Source organism: Candoia aspera, chromosome 1, assembly GCF_035149785.1.
Source record: "Candoia aspera isolate rCanAsp1 chromosome 1, rCanAsp1.hap2, whole genome shotgun sequence".
NCBI lineage: Eukaryota > Metazoa > Chordata > Lepidosauria > Squamata > Boidae > Candoia > Candoia aspera.
This window is the reverse complement of record NC_086153.1, coordinates 261897661-261921842: the sequence shown is the minus strand read 5'-3', so window position 1 is coordinate 261921842 and position 24182 is coordinate 261897661. Positions and strand designations below refer to the sequence as shown.

Genomic DNA, 24182 nt, shown 5'->3' with positions numbered 1-24182 from the left:
ATTCCTGGATTCTCCTTGATCTTTCTTTTCTCTTTCCTTTCCAGGAAAGAGAAAAGAAGACTATTGCTACAACTGCTGAACTATTGCTATATTTGTATTATTCATGGTTAATGCTAGCTGGTATTAGTTTTCAACCAGAATTCCTCCCTTTTTGAGTATCATATCTGAAAAGGTATACTGCCTGAAGTAAGAAGGATTGAGCCATGCAGACTATCTGTGTCATCACCAAACTAAACTGCAGGTGGTTTGTAACAAGTTTCAAGTAATGTGAATAAAATGTAAGTAGAAACTGTCATGCATCCAGACAAATCTGAATAGTAGGTCTACTGCCTTTGTTTATCCAATCCATCAATGCATGATGCTTGTACCATGAAATCACTTCCAGTTACATTTTATTTATTAAATGAATTTATATACCATTTTCCTTATCAGAAGGTAGTATCTGATTGTGATTAACATTAAAAAAATGTAACAGGATCAAACCTGGTTAATACAGGATGGCACATGTCCATCACTCATCAGGAGTCAAGCTTGTCTCAAAGGGAATCGTTAATTAAACGTATTTCAGAGTTGTGTAATTCTACTTTAATGAATTTAACTTCCTGGGATGTTGAATATTGGCCTTGGACTGAAATCTTAGTTGATCACACAATCTGGACAGTCCTGGGCAAATTACTGCCTCCAAACCTATCTGATTATTATGTTAATATATTATTATTTTATGACATTTTTATGGCTGTGCACTTCAGTTAACATTTTTTTGGCATTTGAAGGCCACGGTGCTTTAGACAGTTATGCAAACCAGGTGGGGCCTGTTTTTTGTTGGGGGTCTTGGGGAGAACCTGGAAGGGATTTTTTAAACTAATGCTGAGTTTATTGCATGACATATGGCACAGTTTCCATGTGTTTCTTGTTTCATAATGATGAGAAATTGTACCACCACTTTTCAGCATTAGTAGTCCCAGGAGATTCTGGGGGCTGCAAAGAATGGGCTCAATGCACACAGGTTGCCACTCCTTTTTAAAAATAATTCTTGACAAGGGGTTTCACAAGATTCAAAAGGTGTGACAGCAGAACAACTCAGAACATCCCCACTTACATTGCTCTGAGCTTCTTGGGGTAAGTGTAGATTGTAGGAGTCAGTAAAATTAAATAATTTAAAATGATGTATCCCTGCATTCTGCTTAGTTGAAAAGATAAAAAGTTCCCTTTTTTCTTCACATCTTTTTAAATAGTTCTAGAATGTAAGCACTTCACCCATTCCTTTTTTATCTAGGTTAAACACAAACAATTTCTTAAGTGTTTCTGCCTAGAGTTTTCTCCTATACTTTTATCACAGAGTTTCATGACTGTTTCCAACTTGTTAACATACTTTTTGAATTGTAATGCCTAATTAGCAGTAAGAGAGCCAGTCTGGTGCAGTGGTTAAGGCAGGCTAGAAACCAGGAGATTCTAAGTCTGAGCCCTGCTTTAGGCACAAAGCCAGTTGACTTCAGGCCAGTCACTCTCTCTCAGCCTGAGGAAGAAGGCTGAAGCAAACCACTTCTGAAAATGTGGCCAAGAAAACTGCAGATCTACTCCAGGCAGTCACCAGGAGTCAAAGCTGACTCAAAGGCACTAACAAATACAATACAATAAAAAAATTATAAATAGCAGTAAAGAAAGACCTGCAACAACATAATGTGCTATAGAGTTTTCAATTTGGAATCCCAGCTCTGTATTTCATTTCTCCTCACCCCACAAACACTCATCAATGTGTGACTATCTATCTATCTATCTATCTATCTATCTATCTATCTATCTATCTATCTATCTATCTATCTATCTATCTACGTACCTACCTACCTACCTACCTACTTGCCTGCCTACCTACCTACCTATGTACCTACCTACCATCTTACCTTTTTAAACTTCTGCAAACACTATGGTTTCTTCTTGTTATTTCCAACTTTCCTGTATTGAGTATGAATGGAAAGCTAACCATACAGATTGTGGATTACAACAAATGTCACCCAATTAATGTTCTAGGTCCTGTAGAAACCAATGCACATAGCCTTTCCTTTTTTTGGTGTCCATGCTCAACTGTTAATCTCTGGGATGGGAATGGGGAGTCATGTGAGCTCAGAAGCAGGACAGTAGTGTTCACCATGGCCCCTAATTGTATGATGCCTATTACATTATTGTGATCATATAGATTGTGTGTTCACTACTTTATGTAAGTAGATTTGTCTATTGAGTAACAGCTGGCATGCAATGGAGAATGAGTTGGGTGGTAGAATTCTGAACCATAACACTTAAAGACTGCAAATTTTAATATAGCTCTCTTCCTGTTATGCTAAATTACTATATTCAGGTATGTTTTTACAGAGGAACCATTTATATTATTGAATTAGAGCAGTGCAAAATTCTGTTACGATTCCCTCTTGTTTCATTCTGGCTAATATGTAGGATAGTTCAGAAACAGAGCTAATGGACAGATAAAAAAGTAGGGAAGTCTATTATTCCAAAATCTCAGGCTAAGTTCTATAGCTTAGAACCATTGCAAGATGTATTTTAATGTTTCGTTTTGATTCTGCAGAAATTCTTTCAAATGGCTCAGTGCAAAATATCTGATCTGTTTCATAAATCACTGTGTTATTGACATGACAGAACTCATACACTTTTCTAGTTTTCTTCTATTTCCTGTAACTTATATATTTGCAATGAAAAACATTAAAAATGTTTAAAAACAGACACAGGGAACAAAGACTCTAAAGAGGTAAAAAGGAAGTAAATTACATCTTTTTCCTCAAACAACATCTGTTGGTGTCAGGATATGCACACTTTTAAGATGAACATACTGGAAATCACACAGAATTATTCATTAAATGGAGACAAAGGTATCACCTTATCAGGTGATGTAATATACTCCTATGCAGGTCTACTTAAAAATAAATTCTACTGATTTCATTGGATCTACTCAGTTAATCAAGTATAGTACTGCAGCCTTTTGTATGTGTGTGTGGTAGTGGTGGGGGAGAATTTCACTATATATCAAATTAATTATGGCTGTAGAAATTTAAGTGACATTTGTCTGTTTATTTTAAGCCACGACTTTTCTTAACTACTTACAAAAATTGGTGCACAATAAACACATTTATCTGTGAATGCTCTGGTATGATATTACTTCATGTGTTGCTAAATTCATGCTATCTGTGAAAAGCACACATGAGAGGAAAAGCATTCACTCATAGTTTGAGCAGTGATGATCAGATGGCAAGCATATTTCAACCCTTTGAAAGGTATTCTTTACACATGTGGAAAAGATTCCAGGCTCAATCTAGATATGCTTAAACACCAAAAAGCATGGAGTGCAAGTTACTCAACGGATGCAATTCCATCATAGTGCAAGCTGTTGCATGCTGAGTCAGATGACTGCTCCATCTAGCCCAGTACTGTAGCCACTGACTAGTGTGCACCCAATGCTGTACACCCAATGCTGGTTGGGGAATTCTGGGAGTTGAAGCCCACACATCTTAAAGCTGCTGAGATTGAGAAAGATTGCCATGCATTCTGTTCTGTGTGCAAGGCATGTGCTCTACCATTGAGTTGCTGTCCCTTCCCACAAAAGCTATTTAGCAGTCAAATGGATGGGGGAGGAAGAGTGATTCACCCTCAGTTTCTAGATATCCACATTCCACCATAGCCAATCTGGTTGCTTGCAGTCAGAGCAACAGCAATGGATGTCTTATCTTCACATGACATATCCCAGGTTTACTGTATTAAATAATCATGCAAATAATTTTGGAAAAGAGAAATGGCTGAAATGTGGGTCACTTTCTATTTTTTTGTCATTTTGGGGTCCACAGATGCCATCTAAGGATATTGAAGGCACCACACTAAATTATGCATGAAAAGGGCAGACTGTGCTCTGTTTGTACACATGAACATCAGATAACTGAAAGCGTGACTATATGCATACAAATGTCCACTGTGGCAAAGGCTGGCTAGTTCTAAGGCAGCTAATATACATTTTCATACAGCTAAGAGGAGGCATTCGATGGCTCTGAGTACACTGAGAAATGGGAATTTATTGGAGTATTAATGTTATGAACTATTCACTTTTTTCATTGTGTTTATTTGCATTAATCAGTCTTATATCACAGAAACTCCATCAAACCCGTAACCAAGAAAACTGAATCCTGGGGAAATGCTGTCACCTAACTTCTCATTATTCATAAGCAGAACTCATGAATGTAATAATATAAGATCCTGATTTCAGAAATAAATGTTGTAATATGTGATACATAAGAGTATGGCTGCAAAACCTAAAGGATGACTCAAAACCTAAAGGATTAACCATTTAGTTAGGATACCATTTAGGATAATTTTGAGCATACTGAACATGTGAAAATGATGGCTTTGTACAAAACCCAGAGACTTCTGCATGTATGATTTACCTTGGTATATTCTCATCAACAGTTGCACAACCATAAAGGAACACGATAATTCCCACAATGGAAGCTGGAATGAGCATTTGTGTATAAACTCCCAGCCAGGCAAAGTATAGTCCAATCTTTTCACCAAAGTACTTCCTGAAATAAATTAAAGGGGAAAAACACTGTATAATGTATCATGGCAAATATATCATGGCTAAATTTATGAATTACACAGCATGGCTGACTTTGAATGAGAAAATAAATCCTGTTGATTAGCTGGAATGCATTTCCGCTTGGAGAATTCATGTATGCTACTTGGAACAGATCCCGGACAAAGACATCAAATAAGTACTCCATTCTTGCTTACGTATAAAGTAGCTTTACCTTTCTGTTTCTATAGCTATAAATGGCATTGTTTCATAGAGGGGACCTGGAGCATACCCACCTTGTGAACCTTGGGACAGGAAGAAATTATTGGAGATGTATGGTCGCATAAACAATCTTTCTGGCCTTGTGCCGTGAATGGCTTTATGGGTGGTAGCCAGCACCTTGAATTGTACCTGGAAGCCCACTAGGAGTTAGTGCCACTTGCAAAGCTGTGGTGTTACTTGGGTGTAGTTTGGTGTACCCATTACTACCTGAGCTGCTGCATTCTGGATCAGCGGTAACTTCCATATGGTCTTCATTAGTAGGGCAAATGGTTTGCAGACAAAAAATTCCGAATTGAATCTCTTGGTAGAACTGGGAAAGAGCCATCTGCAACCTGAGAGTCCTGCATTGTTCAGTATATGCCAGGCTTCCTGAACTTGGTGCCCTCCAGTTCTTTTGGGAAAACTAGTTTGGAATTCTGTAAGTGGAAGACCCAATACATTTAGAGACCATTAAATTCAGGAGAGCTGGTATAGACCACAATCTTCTAGATCAGTGTTTCTCAAACTTGACAACTTTAAGATGTGTGGACTTCAGCTCCCAGAATCCCCCAGTCAGCGTGAAGTCCACACATCTTGCCAAGTTTGAGAAACACTGTTCTAGATGGACCAATAGTTTTATTCAGTATAAAACAACACCCTAAGGCAGAGGTTCCCAAGCTTCCTCAGTTCATGGCACCCTTTAGTGTCTTGGTAATTTTTTCATAGCATCTCTAGACCTAACAGTTCTGTTTATTAAGTAGTTAGGTCTAAATTTAAAATAACCTATAGTGCCTCTGTGTATTTGCCACAGCATCCTGGCATGCTGTAGCACACAGTTTGAGCTCTAAGTATTTCCTACGTGAATTGAAGTACCAGAGGTGGAGTGCCATAGATGGTAGATTTGGTCCAGAACTATTATTATAATTATTTATTAAATAAAAAAATACATTTGAATATGAATAATATGTATCTGCTTGTAACTAGTCTCTGTTTAATGAAGCTCAAGAAAAAGGGATTTGTCCAAAGTAAAGAAACAATATCATTTAGCAGCAAGGTGTGTAAGGGATAAGCACCATTAGCAAAAAATGGGTGAAAAAAGATTTAGTCACATATTGATCTGGAAACATGAGAACTACTGGAATTGGATTTGGATTTGGATTATAATGTCCATTTTACAGTATTTTTACCTGATTTTGCTTCCAAGGTCCATGTATTTGAGTATATTAGTATATTTGTTGAAAAAGCAAAAAAACTAAACCACACTATTCAAATAGTTTAAGATCACTACTTGTTGTAAATCTGGGAAAATATAGGGCTATAGTATGGTCTGTGCAATACTGATACTACTACTATTAATGCACATACTGTATACAAACACATCAGCACTTAGAGTAAGGACAAGTAAGGAGTTGTCACTGTTTCTTACCTTACTAAGTCAATTGGCTGATATTTATAAAATACTCCATAACTTGCCCATTCTTCACACAGGAGCTGTAAAAGAAATTTAAACAGAAAATGAAAACTGGAAGCAAGTCATTTCTTCCCTCAGTTCTACTGCATAGTTCATAGTGTCGTTTGGTGTCATTATATTTTAGTTTTCTGTGTTCCACCAATACATACAGCTTGCATTAAATACTGAATGTGCCTGTGGTTTGGCTCACTGTCATGTTCTTGTATTCATCTATAGAAAGACTAATAAGCACAGGATAGTGAGATGCAACTGAGGTCCTGAAGCTGTGATTGGAGGCAATGCGAATACTAGAAAAGCTCTTAATAGATTTGGAGGATGTTATTGATGAATCTGTATGAGCCAGAATATATGCAGTTACTAAACTAATATGAGAGCCAGTTTGGTGTAGAGGTTAAGGCACCAGGCTAGAAACTGGGAGACTGTGAGTTCTAGTTCCCCCTTAGGCACAAAGCCAGCTGGGGGACCTTGGGCCAGCCACTCTCTCTCAGCCCTGGGAAGCAGGCAAGGGCAAACCACTTCTGATAATGCTGCCAAGAAAACTACAGGGACTAGACCAGGCAGTCACCAGGAGTCAACATTGATTTGAAGGCGCGCGCGCACGCGCACACACACACACACATGCACACACAAAACCAGAACCTAAACTAATGTACCCTATATTGGAGGTCAGTTAGATATGGACTGAATTTCTATTAAGATGCAGAAACAGTTTTTCATGTTGTTAGGAGGTGAGCTTCTGGAGTTACTACTATTGCAAGATTTATCAAAGCCAAAAAGACACTAAATCGTTAAACTTGACAAACATACCACTAAGATGAAGCTTGACAAACTGAATACTGAAATTTGCCTTCTGAAATATTCAATTATTCTAAATTTCAGGGAAAATGTTTCCCTGGATTTTCAGACATGAAGCATTTCCTACATTTAGTTCTTTTATTTGACTTTTTCTTTTCTTATAATATTTATAGCCCACTCTGTCTGAAGGATATCAGGAGGGTTATAATCCACAAATTACATTAAAAATAATAAAGTCTGACCCATATAGACAAACTGGATTACAATTTAGAAGATATAACACAAGGATCCTTACCTATATGAGTATCATGAAAGATTATGCTGAATGAGAGCATGATTTATTCTGTGACCTCCTTCATTCATGTGAAAATAAATAATGAATTACCAAAGCACATATTTTACTTCCAATGCCCCAGTGATTAATGAAAGCTTTCCATCAGTTATATTAGACCTAATGCATGTTTATTTACCGAAAGTTGTAATGTGGATTGAGATATCAATATCGGTTTCTAATTTTACTTTAACACATTTTTTAAAAACAAAGTCCCCAAGAATGAGAATTTAAACCATGTAGAATGCCTTAAATTTCAACTTAATTATAGGAATCTTTGATGATTTATTAGCATTTTTCTGTATAATGTTCTAAACTTAGCTATTTTTAATAACTATTTATTGTTTGTTAGCTATCTCACATGCATTAGAAAGGGAAAGCCAGAATATACACTGAAATACTACTATTACTGTTACTGTTACTACTACTACTATAAACAGTAAGTAGAAATTTGGAAACACTTATAGTTATTTACTTTAATTTATTGACTGAATTGAGACTGGATTAGATCATGGCATTATTTTGCCATTTACTTTCTCTGCTTTTCCTCAGTACAAAGTCAGAAAAAAAGAAGAAAATGAGGTCATACTGTAGGTTCAGAATGTTTCTGACATTATGTGATTATTTATGTTCATGACTAAATGCATCCAGTAAAACAATTTGAGATAATGTTACAATTTTTCTCTGATATGTGATTATATGGAATCTGGTACATGCCACTTGGAACACGTGCAAATGAAGCTGTTGCGTTAAATAATCCAGGTCTGCATCATTCTCCCATTCGATGATGCAATTGCTAACAATGAGATCAGGAATACACATGCACTCATAATTAAGTCAAAACCACTCCAGACTGGACAAAGATGGAATAGAAAATGATTCCCTCCCCAGTGAAGTTTTGTAATAGTAAGAGTGGCCAAGCTTTTTTTTTTTTAAAATCCAGAACCACTTCTCCTTCAGAATAAAAACAGATAGTTATATTCAAATATGATTTCCAGTTTCCCCAAAGCTTTCTACTAGATCCAGATTTCTATCTTCTTCTCAGAGTGCTTTAGAATCTGAGCTTATTTTATTGTCATGAGATGGCAGATGTTAATGGTGTTGTTTTTCTATTATGAATCTCTCCAGCATCCTGCAATTTCCCTGGGTACCTGCTTTTCCTTGGAATTTAATTGAACTCCAGGTAGCAGACTGCTCTAGAGATAATTATATAGTGAAAAACAGGACACTCATTTGCACCATTTACTCACACAGAAGTAAAGCGTGCCAGAGCCCTATACTTTATCAAGATTTCACCAAAATGTTCTTTTCCTTTTTGAAAACCAAAACCAAAACCCATTTCTTTTCCATCAGTATGAATAAAAATGGCAGCAAAAAGGAGAAAGTTTAGTGCAGCACTAAAAAATATAGTAATAAAAATGTGATAAGCACTTTGCTAGCTTTTGTAACACAGAGAATCAATTGTATGAGGGACCACTATTTCTGTTTAATGGTAAGGATGACACTGTCATGTTAATTACTTTTACAGGATAAGTGGCCTTAAGATACTTGACTTTTGTTTAATACACCAGTCTCCAGCCTGGTATATTACAACTCTAAGGGAAACAACTATGTGCCTGCAGCACTAAAACTTTTTAAAGCTAAAGTACTAAGTCTTCCGCTGTATAGCATATGGTGTGCTAATAAACAGTGTTGTGCCAGAAGCAGTTTAGTCCAAATTCCTGAGGTCTCTGCTCTGAGTTCCTTTTTCTGTTGCAAATACACTTCTTTAGATCTTGGATGTGTCTCTCTTAAGTTCTGCTTCAGGATCTTCCGGTTAAAGTTCTGATTTAAACAAATCTATGGGAGAAGTCCCTAGACCAACTTGTACTAATATACCACTACAATTCCCCATGGAAGAAGCAAATAACATCCAGTGTAGTCTACTGTGGGTTTACCTCCACAACCTTATCTATACTGAGCTTAGACAAAGCCTGGAGTATGATCAACCAGAGAATTTTCAACCTTGATATACAAAGGGATAGATTTAAGACCTCACACCTCTACTAAATATACTCACGTATCCACTTCCCACTATCCCCAAATACTGTTAGATATACCTGTGCCCCTACACAGGAGGGTACTTACACTGATATATTTAAATGCTCTGCCTTCAATGGCATTGACCAGGAGGTTCAATAATACTCCTATCCAAAAATGCTTATGGCTGAAATTGAGATAGTTGCACATGTACTTTTGAAATGCTATTCCTATCACCCTTGGAGAATGGAGCTAGTCTTTCCTCTCCTCTCAAATTATCAAACCCATCCCAACAGGCAGCTAGGTGATTCCTATTAAACACCCAACACTGTGAAGTCTTTAAGAAAGTGACCAAATTCTGGGCCAGAGCAATGGCAGTCAGAAACTGTTGGATCAGAACATACAGAGGCATTCTTAGCTCTTGGCTTTTATCTTGGATATTGTCCTAACAGCCAGGAACCACGCTGAGACAAGGAACTGGTCTCTAATGTTTATTGATAGTACATAACAGGAATCCTAACAAACTGAAGAAGCGTGGGGAAAACCCAGACATATAAACCCCAAAGGCTAAGGCGGGCCCGATCTGTGTCTCTTTGAATGGCTGCCCAATTCCTCAGTGCTACGCATGCGCTTAACAGTCTGGATGGGAGCCTGCTGCTCGCCATCCTTACTCATGACAGATATACTGCATTTTAATTTTCCTTTTTTCTTTTTGGTCTGTGATTGTAAATTCTTTAATAAATAATGTCTGCGTGCATCTACAGAGGACGTCCTGCTACAGCAAATATAAGGTTTTAAAAGAGCACTTCTAAATGTCTTTGCCTTTCTGTAAAATATTGGCAACTGTCCACATCAGAACAGATGACTCTTAAAGCTGACACTTGAACATGCTGAGTTGTCCTGTATCAACTTACTTTTCTGTCATTAGGCTCAACATGTTCACCTTCGTAATCACCCTTTAAAAAAAGAAAAATGATGTTATCCAACAAGGAATACCTACAGCTGGAATACATTCTGTTTGTAACTACTGTATCAGTGTATAGTTTAAGCCACAGGTCCCCCACAAAAAGCCAATAATGATCCAAAGGTCTAGAAGCAGTGAAAAATACATTCTGTTTAGAGTATTTCATTCTTAATCTTCTGACTGACTAGATACAGTCCTAAGATCATAAGAAAGCCGCGCCAGTAATTTTTTTTAATGTTTGTGTTAACAATCATTTTTCAAGCATGACATTGACTAAATCAGTCACTTTTATACAAAACATATATTCCTGTTGCTGTAGTAGGATGATCATAAGCATCCATCATAGAAATGTACATTAATAATTACTAAGTTTCTGCTAGTACTGAGAATTACCTGCACCTTTATAATATTCGATAGTAATAAAAAATCACAAAAGGGTGGCCATTCATGCAAAAATATAAGCATCGTTTAATATGTAGCCGGAACACAAAACAATTTGAATAGCTAATATATCTTCCTATCTAGTCATCACCATCTAAACCTTTATAAGCATACAGAGATATCAAACATATTTAAATCAGGAAAACAAGTACTGTAGGTAGATAGGATACATATTTATATCTAACAGTTCCAGAGTTCCTGACAGCAGAAGATCAACTGTGTGGGTTTTTGTTGAGTTGGTCATTTGCTGAGTCAATTTTATAGTTCTATTTCATATAAAACTAAAGAAAGTTCATTTGGGGCTAAAACCCATAACAAGTTGGTGGATTCTTGAACAAACTGCTAATTTTTAATCTAAATGTACAGTAGGCTACGAGGCTCATGAAATACTGAAGATGTTTAGAATAGTGTCATTCATACCTAATGCGTTAGTGATCCTTGGTATTGGCTTTTAGAAACACAAAATATATTCCAAGACTACTTACATCATGCAAGGGATATGCAGCACTGTAAACGCCATTGGCAAGTAGACTGGTGATCCCTGGAAAAACAAGAAGAAATACCTATTTAAGTTCCCACATTTGAATTCCCTCAAGTAAACCCACTTTCCAGTTGTAGAGATTTCCCCCTCAAAACTTTAGTAATTTTGTTAGACAATGAATTTCAGCCCATTTCATTTGACTCCATATTTTTTAACTGTATGGACTATAAAGTGGATTGATATCAAGAAATAGAAAACCATGGAGAATCAGAAATCATGTATTTCAGAATCAAGGGAGGAAGCCAATGACTTGAAATTAGTCAGTATAATAACTTACATACCTGGAATCTTTAAATTGGATTTGAAAAGCAAGCCCACAGATTTGGAAGGGTAGCAAAAGGCGAAATTGTAAGAAAGAGAAAGTTCAGCTTGGATTGAACACTGGGGACAGGACATATCCCCATGCACATCCTCATGCAAACCATACACACACACTCACACAGAGAGTTTTAAAATCAGATTTAAGCTTGATTAGAGAAGCTATTTGGAAAGCCTTTGGAAAGACCTTGGCATCATACTTACCATATTTATCACATTTTCGTCTTTTATTTAAAAGGGTAGTGTCCTTCTTTCTTCCCTCTCCTTTCCCTGTTTACACATTTGTCTATTAGTTATATGATTGAGCAGTTACAATGCTTGTGCGATGGGAGACTCTGAGAAATGTATATTATTCCTTCAGCAGAATCATCTTTGCTTTTGGAATTAAATAAGATTAGACACACTGGGAGATGCTGAGATTTTGCAGTGAATGAAGAATGTGCTTAGACATAGCTTATCATATTCCAGCTTTCTATAAACTCTTGAAAGCTATATTTTATTCCTAGATGTGCTGTTTCATTACAGCAGCCAGCATTACTATAGCAGCTCTTTAATATGGGAGTCCTGACAAACTTTGAAGGGATTACATTACCTAAGAATACATGCTTGAGGTTTCTGATAGCCTATCTCGAATGCTAGCTTTCATCTAATCAGTAAAAACAATATGAAAAAGAATAAAACAAGCAGTGAGGATATTAACTTGATAACAAAGCTCTGGATAGGAATACAAAAGGGTATACCACTGTGTGGTAGATTGTATATTGGGAAAATGTTTTCAGTTTCCTTAAAACCCACCATCTATCTGGTCTTAAGAGTTACTTCACTAATATTATGTCTTCTGAATACAGCATTATAACATTTCCAATTATATTTTGTGCTACCTTCCCATTCATTATTGCTGCAGAAAGTTCCCTAAGACATTTATGTGCAATGGTACATTTTCTCCTGATAATAATCTGTCAGATAATTGGGATATTCAGGAAAAGTTTACTTGGAAGACCAAAGCTTTGCCTTTGCTTTAAAAAAACTGAAATGATCAATGCAACGTACACTTGAAATTATTTATGGAATTGCAATATAAAAAGGAGCACTTATGCATGCACAAGCTAGCCTATTATCAAGGTTAAACAGCAAACCTTAGTGAGTTTCTCTTTCCAAATCATCTGCAATATATATTTATAATATTTAAAATAGCAAAGGCATCCAGAACTACTTGGCCATAAGACAAACTATAATCAGTTTTATTTTCTCAATTGTACTAATATATTCTTCTGTCTGTGGCTCTAGGTAGCAAATAAAAAAACTGGACCTCTAAAATGACAAAGACTAGATGCTTCACTATTAAATGGGCATTTCTCAGAAGCCTGGATCCTGTTGTAAGAAAAAAACAATACCAACCCTGCTTATTTGTTAAACATCATGAACATAATAATCCTACCTGCAGCACACACAAGTTGTAACTAAATTCTTCTGTTGAGCATTAAAAGCTTGAAACTATAAACCTACATGTTGACTACAGATTGGCCAAGTGCCAACAGCAATCCAAACAAATGGCAAGAAACATTTGTTGGTACAGCATAATCTTTTGAGGGTGGACTACGAATTATCTGAAAACAGAATCCTTGAGGTGTCTTAGGTCAGTTTTGAGATAATGAGCTCTAGAGACCTCATTTCACATCTATACATTTTATTAGTAACTTGGTGCATTCAAAATAAAATCTCACCTCTTCTATCCAAACTACAATAATTTCCATTACTATTTATGTTAACAGACTGAAAGCATTCATATTTTTTGCTATAAATACACTCCAGGAGGTATAACATCCATTTATAGTCCCTCTTTTGGGGGAGATGGGTGGTAATTAAATTTGAATAATAAATAAATAAATTTACGTGCAAACAATTTTTTTTAAATTATGGAATGTGCACCAGCATTTTTCCTACATCCATGCCTGATGGAAGGAATAAATAATTCATCACACCATTTCTGTTGTTAATATAACCATGCCTGTCAGGTTAGCTTATAATCATAATGGCAAAATGCTGTGAAACAGATCTGTGCTAAAAAGCATAAACTCCTGGATCTTGATTTTTCATGCTACAGACAACTGTCCTTTTTCAAAGATACCACCCAAGTTCAAGGTATGGACTGATTCCCATAACCAACCAGCTCAGTAAATGACTGCAATGATTTTAGAAAGTGATCTACAGTAGACAGTAAATCAGAATTATGATTTTCATAATTCCTGCTCAGTACGGTATTGGGTATAATCTGAGAAATCTGGAAAGCACTGGGCTGAGAAATGGTTTCCTAGATGAACGAAACCAGTTCAACACATGTCGTTAGCAATCTAATGTGGTATGTGTAAAATGTGATTTGGAGCACACACAGGGATACACAGCACCTGTCAGAAAATACAGAAACAATGTCCTTTTCTTTAACTGCATAGTAGAAAAACTGTGTCTGGCTTAGAGTACCCTCAACCAGTACACCCATTTGGATCTTTGAATCTAGATTGCTGCACAGCCCTTGCCTTCAACACATTAAGTTCTTTATAGTTTTTACTGCAATAGACCAACACAAAATCCAACTCTATAGCTTCCATTAACAACATACCTAGTGTCATATGCATTTATGCAGAGATATGCCTCTAGGTATTTCCTGCAAAAGTCTTCTCAGCAACTTACTATGGAAGAAAAGCTGCTGTACACACAGAAAGTCAGATTCCAATGTCTTGAGGTTATGAAAGCTACTCAGCAAATATAAACAATGGTTCACACTAGGGCTGGATAGTACTTCAGATGAGAAGGCAAAGGATAGAGCCACAGGGATCTTATTTTACAAACAGATAGTTGTGAGAATTATGGTTATGAAAAGCTTTTGATCTGAAGGGGAAAATGCATTTCTGCATGTGTGAGTATATATGTAGCACCCTTCTACAACTCTTTAAACCAAATATGGCTTTTACTGGGATCACCCTACAGCTGAAGAGGGCAGCCATGCAGCCCCAGGAAAAGTTGCATCTGCTTTAAGGAGTTAGGCAGGTTCCACAAGCTCTGAAGCACCTTTTGCTTTGAATCTGAAGTGCTGCATGGCCTTTATTCTCACAAAAATATATTCAATTAAAAACACTTTTTAGTGGAGCCACTTAATTAACAAACCCTTTAGAATGGCAAGGAATAGAGTGGAAACAATATTCTTAGATGAGACATAAAATACATGCTTAAAATTCAGCATGTGTGTCATCAGATTTAAGTTTCTTATTTGCTAATTCAGTATGGCCTTAGTTTAAAAGAAGTTTTTATTGTATTTCTTCTTTTTATGATAAAAAACTGTCCCAAAGTATGTTTTAAGGATCAAAGTCCATTTATATCCATATACACAAGCAGTAGAGAGGTTGATGATATGGCATACTTTAAATCAGGGTCTGACACAATCAACTTAATTGGTCTTTCATTTTGAAGGACTGAATCACTGTTTTCATGCCAATATATGTGTTTGTATACGAATAGCATTAATTCAGCTTCCCGCATTTTCATTTAATCCTTTACTGATAAAGAGCTTGTTTACTTAGAGTAAATGAAAACAACATAATAGTGAAATTGAAAAAGAAAAGTCACATACTGAAACTAAATTACAGCTACTGGAACAAGGTTGGAAAAAACCAAAGGGCCACTAGATGGTAGTAAATACATCTTTGCTGCCATCTGGTGGTCATCTGGATTTTTGCAGCTCAGATCTGGAAGCTATTCCCATACTTTCTAGCTTTAGTGAAAACAAAAGACATTTGCTTCTAAGTAAATATGGAAGGGAAGATAGTACGTGTGTCTGTATGACAGTACCGTATCCAACTATCTTGGGCAATGGTACTTATAAATAAAATCTATTCAAACAGAAATGCATAAGCAATGTCTATATCTATAAGATATAAGTGTTTTATTTATCAAAAATCTGCATATATGCTATGAGCTAAAAATCATTTCACAAAAGCAGGTTACCTATATTGCACACAGCTTATTATGGAAAGCTGTGAAAATTCATAATTTATTTAAGTATAAACTAAAAACATTCTGGAATCTAGAATATATACTAATCTGAAATGTAAATAAATTGTCTTACCCATGCTATACTTGGCTTTGGTGCATGTAGTTCTTTTCAGTATTTCATAAACCTATAGGAAAAACGTTTCATAAGCATCAGAGAACAAATAGCCCCTTGGGAAATGGGAAATAATGTTTTCTCTGTGTAGCACTTCAAAGACTAACAATAAAGTTCTTAAGCATCATAATTAAACCAATGCAAAATAAAATTAAAAATATGAAAGTCATAATATAAAAAACAATTCTTTTGTACAACATCAAGAAACCCCATTACTATTAGGTACTCCTTTTTCCCCCTAAGGTTGGAAAATGGGATGTTTCCACAATATTAACAAATAATTAAATGGGCTATTATTTAATTATTATTAAACCAACCCATCTGATTACTTGTTCATATTGTGGAAGCATCCTATTAACCTTATCCAAAACAAATTTATACATTGCTGTGACTTACTGTATATTTCTGACTATAAGTTTCAGAGACTCATAGTGCTTATCTCAACACTTAAAGCAAACATCACCCACCTACCAACTAGATCAGATGTTAATGTTGGGTGGAGTAATACGTTTCCGTCATTAACTTGTAATTATTCAGCTGGGCTACAAAAATCCAAATGAATCAAAGAGATTCAGAAAACTCTAAGGTAGCCCAGATTTTTGCAGCCAAGTCTGATAGTCCTACATTTAGAAACCTCTCTTAATCTACCAACTAACTTACTTAGTTTTTATCCTGTCTCAGTTTTAGAAGCCTTTCGTTCAGTGCAATGTAATAGGCTGTTATATTCTCTGACACCTGGTAACTTATTGGGCAGTGTACCAAGCCACAAGGAGTTTCTGGGAATGATTCATCTTAGTCAAGGAAGTGGGATTGAAGCAATATGTACATAAGAAGAGACTTGATTGACTGACTTTGAAGCTTGAGTACAGTAGCATCCGGAGGTGGTGGTGCAGATAACAAAAAAGTCAAGATAGTAGTTGCAGCAACCTGATTGAAAGCTGTTCTTGTACGTGCATACGTTTTGCATACATGGGGCTTTGACTGCATTGCTGCAACTGCATCTTTACTTTTTGGGCCCCCCTTCCCCACAAACATTGCTGGTTGAATAGGTGTGACAGGAGAACAATTATTTCCAAAGAAAATTGGAATAATTTCAGAAACAAGAGATACTATTTTGTAGGAAGCTGGTTAGATGATTTCCAAGGCAATCCAAGTGGGGAGCTTTTGTATCAACCATGAATTCTGTCCTGCAGGAAGTCTGCCACATTTACATTATTAGCACCTTTGTAATACATGATTGAAAGCCAGTTTGGTGCAGTGGTTAAGGCACCAGGCTAGAAACTGGAAGACCATGAGTTCTAGTCCTGCCTTAGGCAGCTGGGTGACCTTGGGCCAGTCACTTTCTCTTAGCCCTAAGAAGCAGGCAATGGCAAACCACTTCTGAAAAACCTTGCCAAGAAAACTACAGGGACTTGTCCAGGCAGTCTCTGAGAATCGGACATGATTGAACGGATTAAAAAAAAAGTATGTACTGTATACACATATATATACATGCATAACTTGCAAATGACCCAGTAAGAAGAAATAATACACTTTCTTCACTGTCTTTCATGCTACATATTAACATTTATTAACTTGTTCATAGTAATACAATTTCATATAAATATCTTTTTTACAATTTTGCATTAAAAAAACCTCTGTGGACTGCAATCCTATATGTTGTTCTTTGGAGATTTTCTCAGTGAACTAATTGGAAATTGCTAGACATACAGTACATAGGGTTATGCTGTTAGTATTCCTTTTGTCCAGAATGCTTTCTTTTGCAAAATGGAAAGATGAGGAAAGGTGGTAAGTCTTTTTAATTGGTTTCCATGGCTTGAGAACACAGCTGTAGTAGCTAATTACTGTACATGGCTACTATTGTTTTATTCACCAGCATCTATTTAAAAAATAAGACTTATTTAAACAAAACAAAATGTTAAGTAAAATGGAAAAAATACATGAGATTGTTTCTAAATGTGCACCTAGCCCTGGAGATTATATATGCCACTTTGTGAATTATTAAATTGGAAAGGTCTTGAAGTTTTATAATAACTTTAATCGTTGCTTCAGAAGGGCTGCAACCATGAACATATGAATGTCTTATGTACCAACCATATCTTATTAGTCAATACTTTCATTTATATTGAAAGCAGCTATTACAGACGGATGTCCAATATATATTTGATACAACTGATAATTGGTTTGCTGTGCCTGGCAAACAAAACAATTCCTGGTTACATTATCTACATTTATACTGACCAAATTGGGCTGGTGCTAATATAAATGTAAAAGTTGGATATTCCCCTTATTAGAATTTAAAATATTCTTTTTTAAAGTCACTTTTTAAATTCCACTATTATTCTTGAATGTTAGTGAGGAGATATATGCATTTATGTAAGTCGATACCTTGATGACTGATTTCCATGTTAAGAGCAATGATGTATTTTTTCAAAATCTGCCAGCTGCTGCCCACTTCACTGTTAAGAGCAATGATTATATTACGGGGAAACTGGTAATACACCATAATAAATCATTTACAATTTTGAAATGCCTGTACTAGTATAAACATACAAACTAGCCAACTCTGGTTTTAAAAAGTAGAAGAAAAAAGTTTTTATTGATCTTCATCTTTACTTGGTGAAGGAATATGCATACTTACTTGAACCCAGAGCAATAACCATTGTTGTAATCATGGTTTATTTTTTAATTTATTCAATCATGTCCGATTCTTGGAGACTGCCTGGTCAAGTCCCTGCAGTTTTCTTGGCAAGGTTTTTCAGAAGTGGTTTGCCCTTGCCTCCTTCCTAGGGCTGAGAGAGGGTGACTGGCCCAAGGTCACCCAGCTGGCTTTGTGCCTAAGGTGGAACTAGAACTCATGGTCTCCCAGTTTCTAGCCTGGTGCCTTAACCACTACACCAAACTGGCTCTCAATCATGTGTTACAAAGGTGCTAATAAAGTAAATGTGGCAGACTTCCTGCAGGACAGAATTTGTGGTTGATACAAAAGCTCCCCACTTGGATTGCCCTTGGATTGCTAATAAAGTAAATGTGGCAGACTTCGTGCATGCATGCATACACACACTTTATTTCAAAATAGATAGAATAGATAGATATAATAGATATAATTCAAGATTCTCTCTCTCTCTCTCTCTCTCTCTCTCTCTCAATCTATCTTCTTTACAGCAGGCAGAAGAAATCTGATGCCTACAAATTTTTTTTGGGGGGTGGATATTGTTTCTATTAGCCCAGTCCTCCTGCTGGGCTGTGATTTTGATTGTAGACTGATTGTAATCCTGTGACTGTAATCTAAAACATTTGAATGGCAACAGCTCATCCACTTTCCACTTTATTTCTTAAGAAATTAAAAGAACATATTCACCTTTTCTTTCCTTTTCCTTCCCTTTCTGGAATTTATATGTTACTCCTTGATGTATCTAAGGCGGTTTTCTGAGTTAAATGTAATAAAATCTACGTAGAAATAATTGTGTCTTCCCTAAAGTGAAAAGATTTATGCAAAAATAAATTCTCATAAATTCTATATGGTGACAACTGTCATTCATTAACAATTAAAGCACTTCAGAGCTAAACTAAAAAAACCACCCTTTTTAAACATTGTATTTAATAAAATACATTTGTTAATAATATTGGCTGGTCTGTTTATCCAAAATAAATGGGAGGAAAATAGTGGAGTCTAGTGGATAAAAATGACTAGCAATAGAATAATGAAAAAACCTTAGGGCATTATATGTCCTTCAGATAAAAAAAGTGGGAGTTGGGAGCAGAATTTATTGTGGTATTTGGTATTGGATTACTGATGACAGATTTGAATATGGAGGAAGATGCAGGAAGTACACAGAGGCAATAAAATCCCTCATGCAATTTATACAGACTCCTTGGTGTTATAACAGCTGACAAAAGGAAACTACTACAAGCTGAATGCTAACCAAGAGCAACTTGTAGATAGCTCTGTGTATTAGAACTTCTTCATAATGCAAATGTTCCAGTTAAACATAAACTATAGAACTTTAAAGCAAGATACCAAAAATGCTGAGAAATGTAGCAAAAGGTAAGATCAGTGGGGCCTGGAAAGAGTCTGGAAAGAGTCCCACTTTTGTGGAACAGCCTCCTGCTGGTGGTCAGACTGGTACTAATTCTGGCATCCTTTTAGAGCTGTTCTACAGGGCATTTAAAAGTAGATGTTGGGCCTATGCCGGGGTGGGAACGGTCAAATGCTTATAATGATTTCTGCTGAAAATGTAGTGATTTTTAAATTTTTGTTTTACTGTTCTTATTAATCTAAACTGCCATGAGTTCACAGTTTTGATGGTGTATAACTTAAATATATAAAAATACTCTTAATTTTCAGGTGAGGAACTGAGAAATGAAAAGCCCTCAGTTGCGACCCTAAATCACTTATTACAGAAGAAGATTCAGAAATACATCTAAACTTATTCCTGATTAAGATGCATAGGAATGCACTAAGGAATGTTAATGTTAAACAGGAGTTCAGACAGGAGTTACTAAGAGGAATTCTGGGCAAATACTTTACAGAGGAACTGGGATGCCGTGATAACACAACATTTTCAGGGAGTCACCATGATGATGTAGGACAGAGCCATCTGCAACGAGAGGGGAAGTGGCTAAAATAGTTGGCACGAACACAGATTGAAGTCCCTCTTTATGCCCCCCGCTGCAAACAGCTGTAGTATTGCTATAATAATAGTGACTGCTTTAATAAAATGCTTGAATCCAATTGGGACAGCTATTATTCATTAGGCAGAAAGTCTGTTCTAATTAGATGGATTACTACTATCATTCCAAATTATCAGATTGCCACAACTTCCAAAATGTGTTTTAACAGGACTTTACAGGAGTTAGCCTGTAGTTAGCCTCTCTGCAAGATTTCTGTTATCTCCTGAGTGCAGTCGCTGCTCATTCATACAGCTGGCATTTCAGAAGCATTTACAGAACTTATAATGGATGCTCTTCCAATAGTACAGCTTCTGTGTAACAACTCTATAGGGTTACATCTTTGCTAAACCTCAGCAGCAGCATCACCCTGAAAACCCCTAAGGGGGGAGGAGGTCAAATCAGGCAAGATGTTAGATACAGCATCATGATCCAAGCCCTACTTCTTCTTCATGGCTTGGATTACAGAGACATGTTCATCATCTTGCCTGAAGTCATGTTGCTCAAGGTAAGGTGCAGCCTCCAGGGCCATAACTAATGCTATCGAGCCCCAGGAGAGCATCAAGCAAGGCTGCATACTAGACCCATCCCTAATCAAAGTTCATATTAACTCCAAGGGGGGCAGCTCAACAATACAGACTTTCACTCCCTAAAACTTTCTTGGGGATATATTTCTGTCCTGCTGTATGCAGATGATACTCCTCAAGAACTCCTATTGGCCTTAAAAGAGCACTGGGGGCCCTAGCACAGGACTACGTGGAAGATCTGCTCAAACTTAACTATCAGAAAACCAAAATCATGGCCATTTCCCAGGCCTGAAGACCCATTTATAGAATACAGATGGCCACAAGGCTAAGGCAGTGTCGTACTTCAAATATTTGGGGATAGTCTTTCACTTTACCAGCAATAGGAAATTCATGCAGACTGTGTTGCTCACAGTGCACAGAGGAGCTCATCTGCCATCCTTAAATACCTTAGGACAAGAGGTGGCAATACTTAGCCATAGCTCTTAAATTGTTTGAAAGCAGCCATTTGCACAGCTTCTCTACAGCTGGATCCCTTTTCCGATTTGCTGCACTGGAGCTTGTGCAATCAAAATTCTTAAGAGCAGCCCTTCAAATCCCTAACAGTGTCTCCAGTGCCATTCTGTGACCCAAGATAGCCTCATGAAATCAGAGGCTTTGCAATTGGCTTTAGACAGTCCATTGTCCCCCTTGCACTTGCCCCACAAACATCAGCAATGATTTGCAATCCAATTTGATATGGCTAATAGTGACTAAAATCTCATCCTTGGGCCTTCCTCTGTATTTACTACTTGGCATAAACAACACGTAGTCCTCCCTTAATGAGTGTAATTGGGACCGGAATTTCCATCGCTAAGCAATGTGGTCATAAAGTGCAACATCATGTGAAATCATGGGTCAATAAGCAAGGACCTCATGTGACTGTGGCTTGTGACTTCTTGCTGGCTTCCCACAAGCAAAGTCAATAGGGAAGTCGGCTTGAAGTTGCAAGTCCTGGGTGGCTCGCAAGCAGACCAGAGGGTGGGTGAGTACTACAGAGTGAAGGGGGGGGTGTTGCTGTGGCAAGTGCATACAGGCTCGGGAGGAGTTGCTGCTGCACTGCACGAGATCCCTGGGATCTTGTGCTCCATAGGATGCTCTTTGGGAGAAAAAGTGGTGCGAGCGATTTGCAACTTCCTTGCTGGCTTCCCCATTGACTATTCTTGTAGGAAGCTGGCAGGGAAGGTCGCAAATGTCGATCACATAATCGTGGGACACTGCAACCATTGTAAGTGTGAGCTGGTTGCCAAGTGCCCAGATCACAAACACATAACTGTGGGACCAGTAAGTACCACTTCTTCAGTACTGTCGCAAGTTCGAATGGTTGCTGAATGAATGGTCATTAACCGAGGACTACCTCTACAGTCAGGCCAAAACTGTCATCAAACAACACATAACAGATGCAGAATAGCAGTCTGACTTAGCCAGGGCCACAAACTACTTCAAAAGTCTCAGGAATTCTGTCTCCCCCATGGCATAAGCAACACAGCTGGAAGTCCCAAAGCACAGAACAGGCTTTACTTTACCAGAATGTCACCTTCTCCCCTCGGCCATGCTTGAAGGAGATACAGAAAGATACAGCAATGCCCTTATGAGTCTGGGCATGTAGAAACAACAGAGAATGTCATCCCCCAGTGCTTGTATTTCAGAGATATTTGTATCAACCTAATCCAGCTATCACTACAAATAATTTTACTCTTCCCTGCTGCTTTCAGACATCAACCCTGCCACAACATATAGCACTGTGCAGCAATGCTCAAAATTCACTAGATGACAACTTCTGACTTGGGCTTAGCATCCAACCTTACAGCTTAGTCTCAGAGCGCTCCTAGTCTGCTGTGACAAAGTGTTTTATTGCCTAGCAGTTTATAGTCTTTTACTTTACTGTATTTTTAAAATATGTATTCTATATAACTTTTCATGCCCCCCTATACCAGGGATCCCCAAATTGGTCAATATCGACCCCCAGGGTTGATGGGACTATCCATTATTATTGTTGTTGTTATTACTATTATTTGTAGTACATTTAATTAAAGTAAGGTAAAGGTAAAGGTTTCCCTTGACGTAAAGTCCAGTCGAATCCGACTCTAGGGGGCGGTGCTCATCTCCGTTTCTAAGCCTTGGAGCCGGCATTGTCATAGACACTTCCGGGTCATGTGGCCAGCATGACGACTCGGAACGCCGTTACCTTCCCGCCGAAGCGGTACCTATTGATCTACTCACATTTGCATGTTTTCGAACTGCTAGGTGAGCAGGAGCTGGGACGAACAACGGGAGCTCACCCCGCTGCGCGGTTTCGAACCGCCGACCTTCCGATCAGCAGCTCAGCGGTTTAACCCGCAGCGCCACCGCGTCCCTAATTAAAGTAGTATTTATTAAATTAATTTCATATAATAAACGTTTTGGGGGGGTGTCAACGATCTGAAACTTCATGAAGGGGTTGATGAGCTGAAGAGTTTGGGGCACCTTACTGTATACCTTTTATACTCCTAGGCCTCCTTTTATTGGCCTCTCTGTGCCTTACACTGGTCTATGACCATAATAAAGATTGATTTGATTTGAACCCCCCATTATGCCACTGTATCCCAGTATCTTTTTCTAAAAGAGGGCTAAGGAGTTTGGCATCAGTTTCAGGCTCTGCTCATGCTCAGATGCTAAGGGGGAAGAATCTCCAGAAGAGTAGCAGAGACAATAGGTGATTGGTTAGTTTTTGATCAGAAGCATTTCTTGCCAACTGAAATGAATGGAGGACAGTTATGCAGGTCAGAACTGCAACAGTAGTACAGATATGTCATGAGTACTGATGGTGAGCAGGAGGGGGCTCCTATCCAGGGGGGAAAACGCATGTGTACTACTGAGGAGTTGAGCAGCCATTCAAAGAGACACAGATCAGACCTGCCTTAACCTTTGGGGTTTGTCTGTCTGGGTTTTCCCACGCTTCTTCAGTTTGTTAGGATTTTCTGTCTTATGTAGCAGTAATAAACACTAGAGACCTACTCCTCGTCTCAGCGTGATTTCTGACTGTTAGGACAGATATTCCCAAACAACTCCAAATGGATTTTGCCCCAGTTCAGCAAGGAA

The 24182-nt window shown here is 37.5% G+C and overlaps 1 protein-coding gene across 3 annotated transcripts in view; it reads right to left on the bottom strand.

Annotated features, from left to right (window-relative positions):
- ANO1 (anoctamin 1) overlaps positions 1-24182 on the bottom strand; it is a 139373-nt gene that overhangs the window by 52684 nt on the left and 62507 nt on the right. For 2 of the 3 annotated variants that reach the window (XM_063289589.1, XM_063289590.1), the window contains exons 7-11: positions 15829-15880; positions 11335-11390; positions 10359-10400; positions 6255-6319; positions 4440-4574 (exon numbers count right to left, since the gene is read on the bottom strand). In XM_063289589.1, coding sequence (XP_063145659.1) covers positions 4440-4574; positions 6255-6319; positions 10359-10400; positions 11335-11390; positions 15829-15880 — 350 coding nt within the window. Of the gene's footprint in view, positions 1-4439; positions 4575-6254; positions 6320-10358; positions 10401-11334; positions 11391-11912; positions 11979-15828; positions 15881-24182 lie in introns of all 3 variants that reach the window. The other variant, XM_063289588.1, reaches the window with a different exon arrangement.